The sequence below is a fragment of the Apiospora hydei genome (assembly GCF_038363865.1).
Source record: "Apiospora hydei strain CBS 114990 chromosome Unknown utg000006l_segment0_segment0, whole genome shotgun sequence".
Classification (NCBI taxonomy): domain Eukaryota; kingdom Fungi; phylum Ascomycota; class Sordariomycetes; order Amphisphaeriales; family Apiosporaceae; genus Apiospora; species Apiospora hydei.
Window position 1 is genome coordinate 605,033 of NW_027117365.1, and position 14,072 is coordinate 619,104.

The window sequence follows — 14,072 nt, forward strand, 5'->3', positions numbered from 1 at the left end:
AAGTGGTCCGACTTCGGGTGGGACCCCCCTGCTTGCCTGGTAGTTGGGCGAAATTGGGGAAATTCCCTTGGGTGACAAGGTGATAAGGAGTTGTACCCAGAAACATTGGATCGAAATCAAAAAATCCGTTCCCAAAAAGAAAGGAACGTCGACCAGCTTCGAACAATCCCCAATATTCCCAAAATGCTATAATTGCACCTGCCAGTCCGCCCTTCCTCACGACCGCCGATGAGTTGATGCTGTGGTTGTTGTCTTCTTCTATTTTCTTTGTACAATAAACATAAACCGTAGATTCAAAATTAATGCCTAGTCCAACGCTTCGCTTCGCTTGAACACACCCCTCCTCCAGCTCACTACCTACCACTAGATCACATACCTGCCTACCTACCTACACACGCCTACAGCACCTATCCACTACCACGCATTGCAAGATACAGTAGTGGGAAGCGGCGGCACACATTGGAGAAGCTGAACTCAACCTTCGACTTCGACTCCGACTCCCCGTTCACCTTCTTCTTACCTCCCTCCCTCTCTCCCTCCTTCCCCTCTTTCTCGCACCCTCGGTCGCGCAAACCACCAAGCTCAAGCTATGAGTGACAAAACCTTCGAGCATCCTCCGACCCCGACCCCGGCGCCGAAACTCAAGCTCGCAGACGCTGCCAGACCGCCGATACCGATGCCGAGCACCTCCACCGTCGGCTTGCCCGCCACCAAGGCGCTCGAGTCCAAGTCAAAATGGAATACCAAGAACTTGGGCATGCGACTCGGCGCCGATCTTGTGAGTGCGGCCACGGCCGCCTCGCTTGTGGCGCCAGTCATCTCCATCGTAGACAGGTTAGCAGCCACCCTAGATACAATATGCGCACATGCGCGAACATCACGCAGATATCAGGAAAACACCCTGCGTTGTTCAAACTTCTAATAATCGCGGGGAGTACAGATCTATCACTGAGAACGCCTCCGGTCGTAAAACACTGGGCGAATCTCTGAAGTCGTCGTTTAAGAACCTCCTTCTGCGCCCTCACACGGTGATCTTCTCCAAACCCGTCGCCTTCATCATCATGGTGTACGGCGGTACATATCTGACAGCCAACACGCTCGATACGGCCACGTCCACCGTGCAGAACAAGCCCGCGACGCTGGTCACAAGCGGGACGACGAAATTCGCCTCGTCTTCGGCCGCCAACGCCGGTCTGAGTGTGGTCAAGGACCAGATGTATGTGAAACTATTCGGGCCGTCTGGCCCGCCCCGACCCGTCCCCTTGCCTAGCTATGGCCTGTTCCTCCTCCGTGACTGCATGACCATCTTCGCGTCATTCAACATCCCACCTCTGCTGGGGCCGGCCCTGACCGCACGCATGAGCGAGGAGTGGCAGAAGAAGGTCAGTGGCCAGACCATTGCCCAGTTCGCCGCGCCCGCCATGGTGCAGTTCCTCAGCACCCCGATCCACTTGTATGGCTTGGATCTCTACAACAGGCCGGCTTCGGAGGGTATCACCAGGCAACAGAGATGGGCGGCCATCAAGAAGAACTGGAACGTCAGCTCGTGGGCGAGAGTCTGCAGAATCGTCCCTGCCTTCGGTTTCGGTGGTACGGTCAACTACAAGGTGCGGTCGACTCTGATGGGGAAGCTCGCGTAAGAGACCTGGGCCCTGTGGGTTTTATCTTTCTGTACCATGTTTTTTGTCTGAAAGCAGAGCTTTCTGTGTGGCGTTGTTGGGATTTGGGAGTATTTTTGAGGGCACGGTCCCCCGGATAGATATGCGTAATGACGGCTGGTTAGAGGATAGAGTCCGATAGACCTACATAGACTGACTTAAAAGTAACCAGACTCCCGGCTAAAGGTGATTGGGAGCATTCTGTTTGACCCCTTATGGTCACCGGGTGTCAGTAGACCCGAAAGCAAATTCCACTCTGTTTTCAACAACGTTGCAAGTTCATTATGGGTCTTGCCTAGATTTAAAGCAAACCGGCAGCCTTTAGATCTGCCAAGATCCGGTCATTTTCCGTGACTGGGCGACGTGAGCGCTTGCGATACTCGCCTGTATCGATGTAGTTCTCCCAGAACTTGATGCCCTCGATGCCCTCCTCCCGGCATAGGACGCCGCGCTCTTCAGCCATCTCAAGCTCTTCCTCAGCAACAGCGATGCTCCAGCTGAAGCGCTCTGCAACGTCTTGTGCGGTGACGCCTCGGCCAAATTCTTGCCAGTCCCAGGACACCTCGCTGTCAGGGGGGATGTCGTGCAAGTCACGAAGCCAGGAGAGGAGGGCCTTGACGGTCGCCTCGTCAGTTCGGTCTCGGCTCTGCGCAACCATGACACCGCTCTTGAACGTGCGCAGCCGGACTGGGAGCTTCAGTTTCTCCCAGAGCCGGGCTGCTTTTTCGAAATCGTTGGGGCTGACCAGCTCGACACCACCGCGTGCCCGGTTGAACATGGCCCACAGGTCGACCAAGCTCATGACACCTCCAGCTTTCTTGAGGACGCCTCTAGCATCGTCTGTCAGAAACTCGGCCAGGTTGCGGGACAGCTCAGACAGGTAAAGTGACTCCGAGGCAGAGCCGCTCCCTCCGCCAACGATGTCCTTGGTGGTTATCAGACCAAGCTGGCTGGCAGACTCTGCGAGTAGTGCATTGGCCTCCGTCGTGGCGTTGTCCGAGCCTCCGTTGACCTGCCGCGCAAACGACTCAGCAAGGGCCACAATCTCCTTTGCTGATGCCATGAGAGCCTCGAGATCCTCAAATGAGGTGCCGATCATAAGTTCGTTGTTCCTACGTCGGTCGAGACCCATTTGCTCGAGACCCGCTATCCCTGCGGTCTTAGTTCGGCCTGCGCCGGAACCGGTGCGCGACAGGGTGCCATTGTCACCTTCGGCCGCTCTATTTGCCCTTGGAATAGGTGGGGCCTCATGTAACAGCCATTTGCGCTGGACCATGCACACCTTGAGACGTTCATAGAAGATCTTCTCGCCACCAGCTCGGAAGGATATCTTCACACTCTCCGGGGTCTCTAGACCTGTAACGTTGCCTGTCGCCAAAATTGGCCCCGGGGAGTCTGTTCGAGGGGTAACCGGGGTTATCGACGACGAAACCTCTTGAGATATCAAAGGAGCACCGCAAATTTCGCAGGACAACAGCGAAGGGTGATTCTCAAAAGTGCACCGCGGACATTGGAAGCCCGAACCAGCGCCAGTATTCAAATCGGGCGTTGATGCCGCCGGACTGAAGTCGGCCCCGGAGGGTGACGACCCACCAACCCCGTCCACTGTCGGTCCCCTGTCGCGGGATAGGGGACTGAACCCTGATTGTGGACGGGAAGGTATCCCAGGAGCCGGCTGCCGGCTTGTCGCGTTGTTGATAGATGCTTTCAAGACGTGGGTCAATGCCGGCTTGATGCCACAAGCCAAACACGGCGGTAGAGGTGTATGGACATTCGCGGTGGTCGGGTCGAAATTGGACGGCACCGGATTCGGGAAACTGCAGATGGTACAGACCCACGTGGCAGAAGTGGCCTGTACCGGGGCTGCGGGTGAAGCGCGTGCAGATGAATGCGGTGAAGGTGACGATGGACTGAAGGCGGCGGCAGCTGCTCGAGATTGAAGTGAGGCTCGCTTGGCGGGTTTGGGGATTAGTGTAACTTTTGCCGAAGACTTTAAGAAGCCGGCCTATTTACCATTTGGATTAGCAAGCCCCAAGCCTTCAAGTATGGCCAGCAAGGTGTTGTCTTACATAAAACTCATACCTTTCGATATCTTTCAGGTCCAGCGCAACCGAGTGCTTTCTGGGCTCCTGGCTATCGACATAGCAGATTCGATGGGTCGTCAAGTACACCTGTCCCTTTTGCTGATTTGGAAGCTTGTACTTCCTGACAAGATATCATCTGTCAGCCGTGATACACAAGGGCAGAAGAAGCCACCGAACAGGTTGAAAGCACGAACACGCCGGACAAAACAACTCACCCCTCATAGAGCCCCACATTGTCCTGGACAAAGGTGAGAGCTTCGCCATCAAGATAGGACGGCCTGAGGGCAGTAGTGAGATCGATGTGTTTTAAAAACATTCGTCATAGCGGTCGTTCTAGTATAAAGGAAGGACAACCTCCAGGTCAAATGTCGCTGGATGTTGAGGGAGCAGTTGGGTTATGTATATGTTGCGCAGGATGGAGTCAGTTGTAGGTGTGTCGCATGTGCCTGAGCGGTGGTGAAGGTGATAGCTCCCTTATCAGATACCGAGGCGGGCGTTGCTGGTTGCGTAAGGTTGCGCCAGTGAACAATTCCCCTGCTGCCTGTCTTGTATTAGGTAATAAGGTTCGTGGGGCATGCTGCCGGAAGTTCATATGACCGATCACCGGAGATCCCCCAGCGCGCCTAGGAAAGGTGCTCTAAAATTGAATGGGCCCCCAAATGCGGTGCGCGCTTGACGGGCATTTGGTTTTAATTGATTGATTGATTGTTCCTCACCTCTACTGGGGCACTTGCACACTGTGATTTGCACACGCCGCCCATCGACTGCCGCCTAAACCCTTTCACACCCCAACTTCTTCCCCAGCGCCTCTTTTCCTTTGACCTCCCCGTCATCCCAAAAGACCCTTTCATCATTCCACCCTCCATTTCCGACAAGAATCCCACACAATCTCTTTGTTGAGACCTGTTGATGATATTCTTCATAAGCACCATATCCTAGATTCTTGACATTCAGTCCCGGCTTGCGATCGCAGCCCCCGTACTTTTTATTCACTGCATACTAACCAGTTGAAATCCGACCATTCCGCCTTTTCTGGGTTTCGACGATCATCCACACATCACTCTACACAATGTCCTGGGCATCAGCAACGCCTCCGGGCACCCAGCCGGGCTATGTCAGCTATGCACATGGTAATTTCGCTACTTCTGCTCCTCATCCCTTTGCCACACTTCAACCATCATATTCAACATTCGCGATGCCATCCCCATCGGAATCCCGCCCTCGAATCAATGCTGACATGGTTCCGTTTCTAGCTGCTACGGCCTACACACCTGTCCCTGTTCGCCAGGGCTTTGGCCAACCGTATACACTCCAGCCTCAATACGCGGCATATGCCAATACTACTAATCCGCCGCCTGCTCCTGCGGCTCCTCCTGCAGAACCTCAACAGCAGCAACAAAAGATCGACTGGCCCGATAAAGTCCGGTCCTATGTGCAGCGGTCCTTCGAATCAAAAAATATGCTTCCCGACGTGTCTCGCGAGGAGATGGAAGCTAAGTTGAAAGAAACAATCAGCCATGCCAAAGATGCTGGCATCATGTACACCACGGATTGGGACAGCATGCCTCTCCCCAGATGTTGGTCCGGACACAGCGGGCTGCCCTGCTCGAAGCGCAACAGCGCGCTACTACCCAGATGCTGGCTGCGTCTTGGCCGTCCCCAGCATCGGCAGCGGCCTCGACAGAGCCGCCGGCTCGTGCCACCAACCATCACAACTCTAAAAAGAGGAAATCGTCTGACTTTAGCGAGAGTGATCCTTCTACCGGAAACCCTTGGCGTAGTAACAAGAAGCTGTTGTCTCTTTCGGATCGCATCAGCCAACCCCCTGGCTTGGATAGTAAGTCTCTCAAGCAGGCTGAGAAAGCCGAGAACCGGAAGCAGCGATTCAACACCGCCGAGTACAAAACGTATCGATCTCCTAGTCCTCCACCGCCCACCGGTCCCATCCTCGGAACTTGTACAAATCTTGAGAAGAACTATCTTCGTTTGACTGCGCCCCCAAACCCTCCCTTGTCCGACCAGAGCACATTTTGCACCAAACTCTGGATTTACTGAAGAAGAAGTGGAGAAAGGAGAACAACTACAACTATATCTGTGACCAGTTCAAGTCGTTACGACAGGACTTGACCGTTCAGCGTATCAAGAACGAATTTACCGTCTCGGTTTACGAGATCCACGCCCGAATCGCCCTCGAAAAAGGAGATCTTGGTGAGTATAATCAGTGCCAGACTCAGCTTCGTGCACTGTACGCTTCGGGCATCAAGGGCAATGCCGTTGAGTTCAAGGCCTACCGTATTCTTTACTTCATTCATACCGCGAATCGTACTGCGTTGAATGACGCTATTGCCGATCTAACCACAGCAGATAAGGAGGAGCGGGCCATCAAGCATGCGTTGGAAGTGCGTTCCGCGCTCGCACTTGGAAACTATCACAGATTTTTCCAACTTTACCTTGACGTTCCCAATATGGGAGCATATCTTATGGATATGTTCGTCAAGCGAGAGCGCCTGGCGGCACTGGCGAATATGTGCAAAGCGTGAGTTGCTATCCATGTCACCCTCCAAGCGAACAGGCGATGCTAACTGTATTTTAGTTACAAACCAGACTTCAAACTGCGGTTCATTACTGAGGAGCTTGCCTTCGAGTCAGATGCCGAGGCCGCGCAATTCATCATTGACCACAACGGACAGCATCTGCTTGTCGAACGCGAAGACTCGATCATTTTCTTGGCAGGTAATGCCAAGCAACTGTTTGAGACTGCCCGAGCGGATGCCCACCGGAGAGTCGACCTGAAGGGCCAGATCTGATCCCTTTTCCATACTTCGTTTTCTACTTCCTTTTTTTGCTTCCTCACGCCAGCCAGCATCGTTGTTTCGCGCCAATGCTTCGTAGGCGTCCTCTGGGGATCCCGCATCTCGTAGTCCCCATACCCAGTCCTATCCTCCAGCGACCTCGATGCAGCGAATCCACGAAAGCATGATAGAACTCGTATGGGTGTTTCAACGATATTCGGTTTGCTGGCTGGCTTTGGGTGCTTATTTGGTCTACAAATCCAGCCGGTCTCGTGATGTGAGCCGTCGACATTCGCTGAACCCACCAGACATCGTCGTCCATCAGAAGCTCGCATCACTAACTCCAGTCGAGTCATGAACCTCACTTCTATTTGATAGTTGAGTCATATGCGAGGATTGGGGATGCAGCCGTACGAATGGCTGCACGCGAGAGGTGATCAGAGTGGTAGCCGTGGCGAAATCGTGGACCACTCTTGGTGGATGGCGAATGGTCACGGCCGGCGTTGGATGGGGTGCATAGCGAGAGGATGAAGGGCTGTTGGCGTTCTTTGGACTGAGTGGTCTGTTCTTACTGATACCCCCAAACGAGCATGGCTTAAAGGATGCATTTACTGGCGTTCATGGCGCTTTGGAGGCTTGGCCACCCTGCTGACGGCAAGATCGGGTGATTTTTATATATACAGTAGTCTGATATGGCATACCAAAAGTGTTCTTGAGTTACCGAGTGCCCGGCGGGCCTTTATATATGTGCGTGCCTATGTGACTACTTGCTGATATCTGATACATGTTATGTCGAGATGCGGTCATGGTAGAGTTGACTGCCTCCGATAACAACGCCCTGGCTTGTTACGGTTCCTAGGGTATTGAATGACATACCATTCATATCCTCGATCATCATAGTCATGAACCAGTGCTGAGCATCCAAGAAACACAAACGGCTTGCTTTACGTCGCCTGCAATCTCACTTATCTAACGAGTATATCCCATTCCACTTCTAAAGGAATGAGTCACATAGTTCTTGCGGGATGGTGGCAAGAGCTACTAATTATCCCACATTCTGTTTTCAACCTCCCTAGCGACTTCAAAGAGTTTAGTCATTCGTTAGACTCTATCATGTTGTAAGTGTGGCAACTAGATAGTCGACATTGTAGGTCGCATTTGAGCAGTGTCATCCTCTGGCAGAGACGGAGCAGACGTGGGAGACGAGGCAGGTTGGTGTTAGCCCCATCCGTCTTTTGTATCACCGTCAGAACCGGAAGCATGGAGCTGCCCTGGCCTCGGGGGCTCCCTTTGCAGTTGGTTAGCTGGCGAGCCGCCGCCAGTCCGGCAATATCTACTTATCAGGAAAAACAGGGAGACGGTACTGTGGCCGCCGCCACTGGCCCCTTGTTGCTGGTTGATGTGGTGGGGTATCGACATCTCGTGGTGGCTCAGATGAGTTGGTTGGGGCGGATAAGCGGAACAAATTCGAATGAAGCTGAAGACGTGTTCCTCTTTTCTTTCTTCTGTATTAACTATAGTGTGCTTTCCTATGCCTGGTAATCTCCTTTATCTCACCCAGAGGAGGTTGTGTCGCGAAGGGGGTGGGTATGGCCACATTGGTCAACCCGCCCAAGGCCATACCACCAGAATCAGAAGGCGGAAATAGGGGAAACGGCTTAGCCATTGACATATCATATAAAGATGGACTAATGGACTGAACGTCTTGTAACCAACGAACCAGTGTCGTCCGAAATTCCTGGATATGCCAGGCCGGCTGGGACCACTGGACTTGAAGCCTTCGTACGGTGGAACGAATTCTCGCTGAAGAAGAATGAAAAGATCACCCTTATCACCCCTGCCGTTCTCAAAGCAGTCTGTAACCGGCCCGGTACTCTTGCGTACGAGTGGATATGTTGCCATCTGGGACCCCAGGCATTTGTACGGAAAAGTACGGTTAAGCTACAGGCTGGAAACTCATCAACTGAGTTATGATAACATGGAACTTTTCCGTGTTGAAAAACGTCAAATTTAGTCTCGATACTTAAACTGCATATGAGGCTCTACAAGAGACAACGGGAGTGATGGTCCCACCAGGTGCTATTGGCAGGGTTGGTTTAGTCCCTCCCCCTTTTCGCCAGCTGTTCGACGATGACTTGCACAACATTACACTTCCCGTCGAGAAACCAATCACGTTTCGGTTCCTTTCACATTCTACAAGGCCTTTGAACTTTGGAACACCTATTAACGTGCGAGTTGTGCTCTCTCTCTCTTTGATACATATGGGTTCTTGGGAACCAAACAGCTATTGACGTAAGATATCAACACAGGACTGTCTCGTTGGGACATGTCAGTGTTATACCGTTACGTCACCGCGCGAGGCAAGATATCCTTTTCGAAACAAATGCCAAGTGAAAAGAAAGATGCCAGACACGGTGGCGTCTTCGACAGTCTGGGCTACGTCAATACGGGGGGAATTTGATATAACACTGGATGGCCGTTGTAGATTGGCGTATTCAGAGGGGGTGCCGCGATCTTGAGTCTTTGAGTGCCTTTTCATGCAGAAACGCAAAGGAAAGTTCCCAAAACTTCTCGTATCCTTGCTTAGGGGAAGCGACTAACTAGGGTACTGTGAAGAGATCTTACCTTGGGTTGGAAGAGAGAGAGGAAAAAGGAAACCATCACCAACGTATCGAAGCCCAACCTCGTGCAAGTCCGTCCAGGCCAAGCCTAGGTACTAGACGTTGCTTCTTTTGCGGGGGTGGGTCGGACTCAGCCTACCCAGCTTTCTATTTCTCTGTAAAAACATAAATGCCCCGGCATGTTAAAAATAAAACCATTTTTGTCAATGTATATATTTAGTATTTGGTAGAGTGTGGACGATCTGCACGATACCACTCACGTATGCACTCCCCTACTGTAGTGTGCCGTTTCAGAGCAGGCGGAGTCGCCATCTCGTTTCAAGATGCTTGGCGGGCTGACCCCGGAAACAAGTCATGCCGGATGGAGAAATGGGCAGTGTGCATGAACTGCAGCAACAATGAGTGAAGTGAAGTGCGTGTCGATAGTTCCATGATGCATCACATCCCAACACGCCGGGAGTGTGTGCATGTTTTGGCCAGTGGGCCATACACACAGAATGGGCGATGGGAGGGGGCCGCCCGGCTCCCAGGAAGGGAAAGAAAGAAAGAAATGCCCAATCCTGAGAGAGATCCTCTCGGTGGACGGAAACCCACTCTGTTCCTTTTGTTTCTCCCTGACTATATCCATTAATGCCGGCCGTGTTGTCGCCTGACGATTCGATTCGTACGTCATACACCAACCTCTAGAGCACATATGTATGTAATCTAGCCCGCCCAGAACCCGCCTTGACCACCACCCGGGTTTAGAGCTTGGACGCTATATAAAAGTCTTGTCCTTCATGCCACGAGGTGTTAATGTGGTGCCGGGCCCCAGCCGTGGCATGTCATGGTGGGATGGTGGGGTGACAGATATATCCGCCCGGAAAGTAGCAACTTCCGTCAGTTGGTTAAAGGGGTGGGTTCGCTGCTGCGCGAGGGACGCATTCCGGACCCAGCCAGGTCTGTCCCCAATATATAGATTTTGCCCAAACATGACATAATAAAAACGAGGGATCAAGGATCGAAACAAACATTCCGACCTGGGGGCGACCGACCTGGACCAAATCATGGCGGCGTTGATCACTTGTGACATATCACTCACCAGAAGAGAAAGCTGACAGGTTTAGATCGAGAAAGCTGAGCGCCTAACCTGGCCCTGGGATTTGTGTACAGAAGATGTAGCCTAGCGACGGGCATTGCTGGAAGCTGGTGTGATTGGCTGGCCGGCGCGTGTAATCCAGGGAATAAGCAAAGAAAAGAAGCCTTTCCAGTCGCCGATGGTACAGTGAGTACTTGGGCTGACTTTGAGTTCACTTCACGTCCAACTCCCAGGTGCTTCACGGACCCGTTGATAATCCATTGTAAAAACAAGATGAGTTTGAAAAGCACGTAAAACAGCCTAGCGGGTGCGGCATCCACGAACGGGGGTCCCGTCTCCTAAGATGGGGATCGTGAAATTACCTCTTCTTCGAATTCTGGCTGGCCTGCAAGCCGGCACAGGGAATATTACGGTACTTGGTTAAGTCCGACATCGTGAGATGGGAAAGCCGTGGGAGAGCCAAACAAAACAAAAAATGGCCTGGAGTACTGTAATTCCCGTTTGCCTGATCAAGAATTGGCCCAACCGCTGGTGGGCGGTTTCAATCCCAATCGATAAGGCGCGTGCCGTTCCGGATGCGCATCTGTGGATGTGGAAGTCAAAACCAGCTCCAACGAGAGAGAGACATTAGGTAGTTTTGAAGATACGCCTGTTCCGTTCCAGACCGCGCGGGAGAAAGACCATGTTGGACAGGCGCTGGGGTAGACAAACGGCCATTTCCAGGCCAAGGATAACGCACGTTTTTTGGTTTCCAGTTCTTCTTCAAGATTCCCTGATGCGTCAGCGGCCTCTCCACTGCATAAAGAAAAAAAGGATCAGCGGAATGGCACCATGGCCTCGAGCCGGCCGCTGGAAGATATCGTTTCAGCATTATACTGTGGATCAAACATGGATCCGTAGGTAAATCGCGACTGAGAAACAGATTTGCCGTTGCTCGGGCACGACCGTTCCATCGACGATGGATTGCACTTCTTCAGCTGCGGTATCGTATCCTACGTCAAATGTAGTAAAGGAAGAGGACCCGAAATAACGGGAGCGCAACCCAGATTGAGTTCTTCCAAGCGAAAGGGACATGTTTGATTGGTTGAACGGGTGTCAAATAGCAGTTTCTCCGTGACGTTGAACGAGCTGCTGATGAAAGTGTACACGGAGGATGAGATGAAGGCCATAGCCAGATGCCATTGGTCTCTTACTCTGAAACAGGAATGCTTGCAGTGCAGCGCAGGCGGGCAGGATTTGGTGGTTGAGATTATCAATTCTGGAGCTATTGCCTGGATGTCTGAAATGCTAGGTCATGCAGGGGTAGTATGTATTGGGGGGCTCAACGGCGAACGATTCATCCACCCCGCCAGGCCTTGCTGGCTGGCTGAACCGACCAGACCAAAAGAACCGACAGCGGGCGGCTCCAGATGCTGTGAGTTGTTGTTCAACCTGCCTGCCTACCTTATGGATGTTAAGGCTGTGTGGTGTGCGCTGTGTGCCTTTTCTTCTGGGCTGTGTAAGTACATGTAGACTGTAGTAACGTCAGTAGGCATTTCCATGGCATTCCCCTCGCCCCCTGAGCTGTGCGTTGTGGCGGAGATACGCAGCAAGCCAGAGATCGGACGAAGAGCTTCGCAAAGCCTTGTTTGCTTCAATGCTCTGAACTGATTTTATCGCCACCACAGACAGTCGCATGAACGGAAACTGGCAAAACGTATGTATTTGGAGGGAGGAGGCCTGCAGGCCATCGCCCCCAAGGGCAGCAGTAGACGAAGGGGGACGAAAGATCAAGAGAGGAAGTTGCGCAATAGTACTCTCCGTAGCTGGGCGCGGTCTAGTTCTGCCCTTGCTGCCGTTTCCAATGGATACAGGCTACGGCGTGCTTTGACACTTGCCAGGCTGCCACGGACACCCCCATAGCGGGATTTGAGGAAGGAAAAAAGAAAAAAACAGTGAGAGGAGGGAAGGGGAAAAAAAGGCACGGGACCGACATTCGCTTGAACCCCCTCTAAACAATGGTTAGGTACTGCTTGGCTGTTATGGTTGGGTTCGGCATATCGCTGATCGTATCGAACTTGCCTCCCTCGTGGAAGTATTTGGCAGTCTCCGGATCCTGTGAACAAGCAATATTGTGTGCTATCAATTGATGCATGGCGAGCACACCTGCACCTTTCAACTTCACCCCTTGCCCGTGGCATCATGCAGAAGCTCCAAACTCATGCGTGCGACATGTTGACTTTGCAGCAGCACCCGTTCTTTTTAGCGCAAAAGCTAAAGCAATGGCGAGGCCGCGAGGGGCCACCCAGTAACCACCCACCCTGTAGAAAGCGTTCCATGCTACCTCCAAAGCCGTCCCTTGAATCTTGGGACCCTCGTGCAGACGCAGACATCAATACCGCAAGAAGCAACCAGCAGATGGTAGCAGAGCGTCCTGCAGGCTGCAGCAGGCACAGCGAGACTTGCTGGCTACATGTACCTAGGCATAGTTTTGCAGGACTTGGCTTAAATGCCACTACGTCGTTCGTTCTGTGTATTGGTAGGGTTGCAATGTACTCTCGGGATAGGTATACGTACGTACATAGCTACTACACGTAGAATTCCGTCAATATAGTACTTGATCTCGCATGGGTGGCATAGGTACAGCACTTGAGAAGATTGCCGCAACGGACGGAGATGCTTCACATGCTGTGGTGTGTATGGCCTGGCCTGTATGCCTTGGGTGAAACCACAACCACATGCCGTTGGGCTGAGGCTTCAGATTATCAGCAACAAATACGAACATGGTGTCCGACGAGCTTGTGTTGATTCCGAGCTGCCTGATGGGCATCTACCTAGGTAGCTATTGCGTTCCGTCCCATCACCAATCATCTGGCTAACAACATGGATGAACGCTTGGGCTCCTGCTTCCCGCCCTAGCAAGTGGTTGCTAGCTTGGTGATTGCAACATTAAAGAATGCCCACTTTTGTATTTCCTGCCTAAAGGGGGCCTGGTCTCGAAAAATGAGAAGCCGCGGAAGCAATTATACATGCATGTACATCAACGATAGGGATTAATTCCAAGGTCCGTGGCCTGGGAACTCAACCTCGCCATCTCATTCCACGCGAACATCGCGGCCCTTCTGACAAATAACCAAGACATTCTCCGTCGCTGCGGACTACTCTACGACATCGAAAAAGGAAGAGCAGAAATCAATTGGGACACGTCAAATGGGACAATTCATCGCCATTGTTCACATCCCTCTTGCCGCCGTACTTGTCGCAAAGAAACGAAGGGCAGCATGTAATTATATGTACATACATCCATTAGTCAAGCCAAACGCAAGCGCAGAAGCCAATCGTCCATGAAGGTGCCCTGCCCAGTACCATCAGTACCAGCAGCGGTACTGCCTGTACTGGGCTACCAGGCCGGCTACAGCTAATGAAATCGAGAGCCGTCAGTGCTTTTGGGCAAAGTCCCGGCTCCATGTTCCATGCGATTTTTTTATCCATCCATTGATGATCCCTACTGTCCCCCCGTTCCCCCTAGTACCTACCACCCTACCACGCCTACCACGCCTACTTCTGGCCTACCACTGGCCTACCACCTGGGCCTAGTCTTGGGCCAGTCGTTGATTGGGCCGTGTGCCCCCGATCCCTCCCACCTGGCCCCCCTCCTGCATTTTTGTTCTTAACCCAACTCCCCTCCATTCGATCAGATCCATCCGCGCGCCCACTCCCGCCCACCTCGCTCGCTCACCTCACCCAAAGTCGAGTCAATTTATCCAGCACGCTCTAATCAACCCTCTCTGCCCCATCGTCAACGGTCGCCCGCCCCTTCCCTCACCTCTTTCCTCTTCCTCTACTTTCTCTCACTGGCA

At 52.6% G+C, this 14,072-nt stretch overlaps 3 protein-coding genes across 3 annotated transcripts; 2 read left to right on the plus strand and 1 right to left on the minus strand.

The window, feature by feature from the left end:
- Window positions 1–589: 589 nt before the first annotated feature.
- PG997_007374 (uncharacterized protein) lies at window positions 590–1,640 on the plus strand (the record flags this gene model as incomplete). Its single annotated transcript, XM_066811689.1, has 2 exons — window positions 590–834; window positions 941–1,640. The coding sequence occupies 2 exons, from the start codon at window positions 590–592 to the stop codon at window positions 1,638–1,640; spliced, it is 945 nt and encodes a 314-aa protein (XP_066667031.1).
- Window positions 1,641–1,959: 319 nt separating this feature from the next.
- On the minus strand, window positions 1,960–4,099 carry PG997_007375 (VPS36-like protein; the record flags this gene model as incomplete). Its single annotated transcript, XM_066811690.1, has 3 exons — window positions 3,958–4,099; window positions 3,728–3,863; window positions 1,960–3,663 (listed from the first exon to the last, which is right to left on the minus strand). The coding sequence occupies exons 1-3, from the start codon at window positions 4,056–4,058 to the stop codon at window positions 1,960–1,962; spliced, it is 1,941 nt and encodes a 646-aa protein (XP_066667032.1). The 5' UTR covers window positions 4,059–4,099.
- A 712-nt stretch (window positions 4,100–4,811) lies between these two features.
- PG997_007376 (GANP domain-containing protein) lies at window positions 4,812–6,549 on the plus strand (the record flags this gene model as incomplete). Its single annotated transcript, XM_066811691.1, has 4 exons — window positions 4,812–5,319; window positions 5,406–5,726; window positions 5,765–6,278; window positions 6,336–6,549. 4 exons carry the CDS (start codon window positions 4,812–4,814, stop codon window positions 6,547–6,549), a joined length of 1,557 nt encoding a protein of 518 aa, XP_066667033.1.
- Window positions 6,550–14,072: the final 7,523 nt, after the last annotated feature.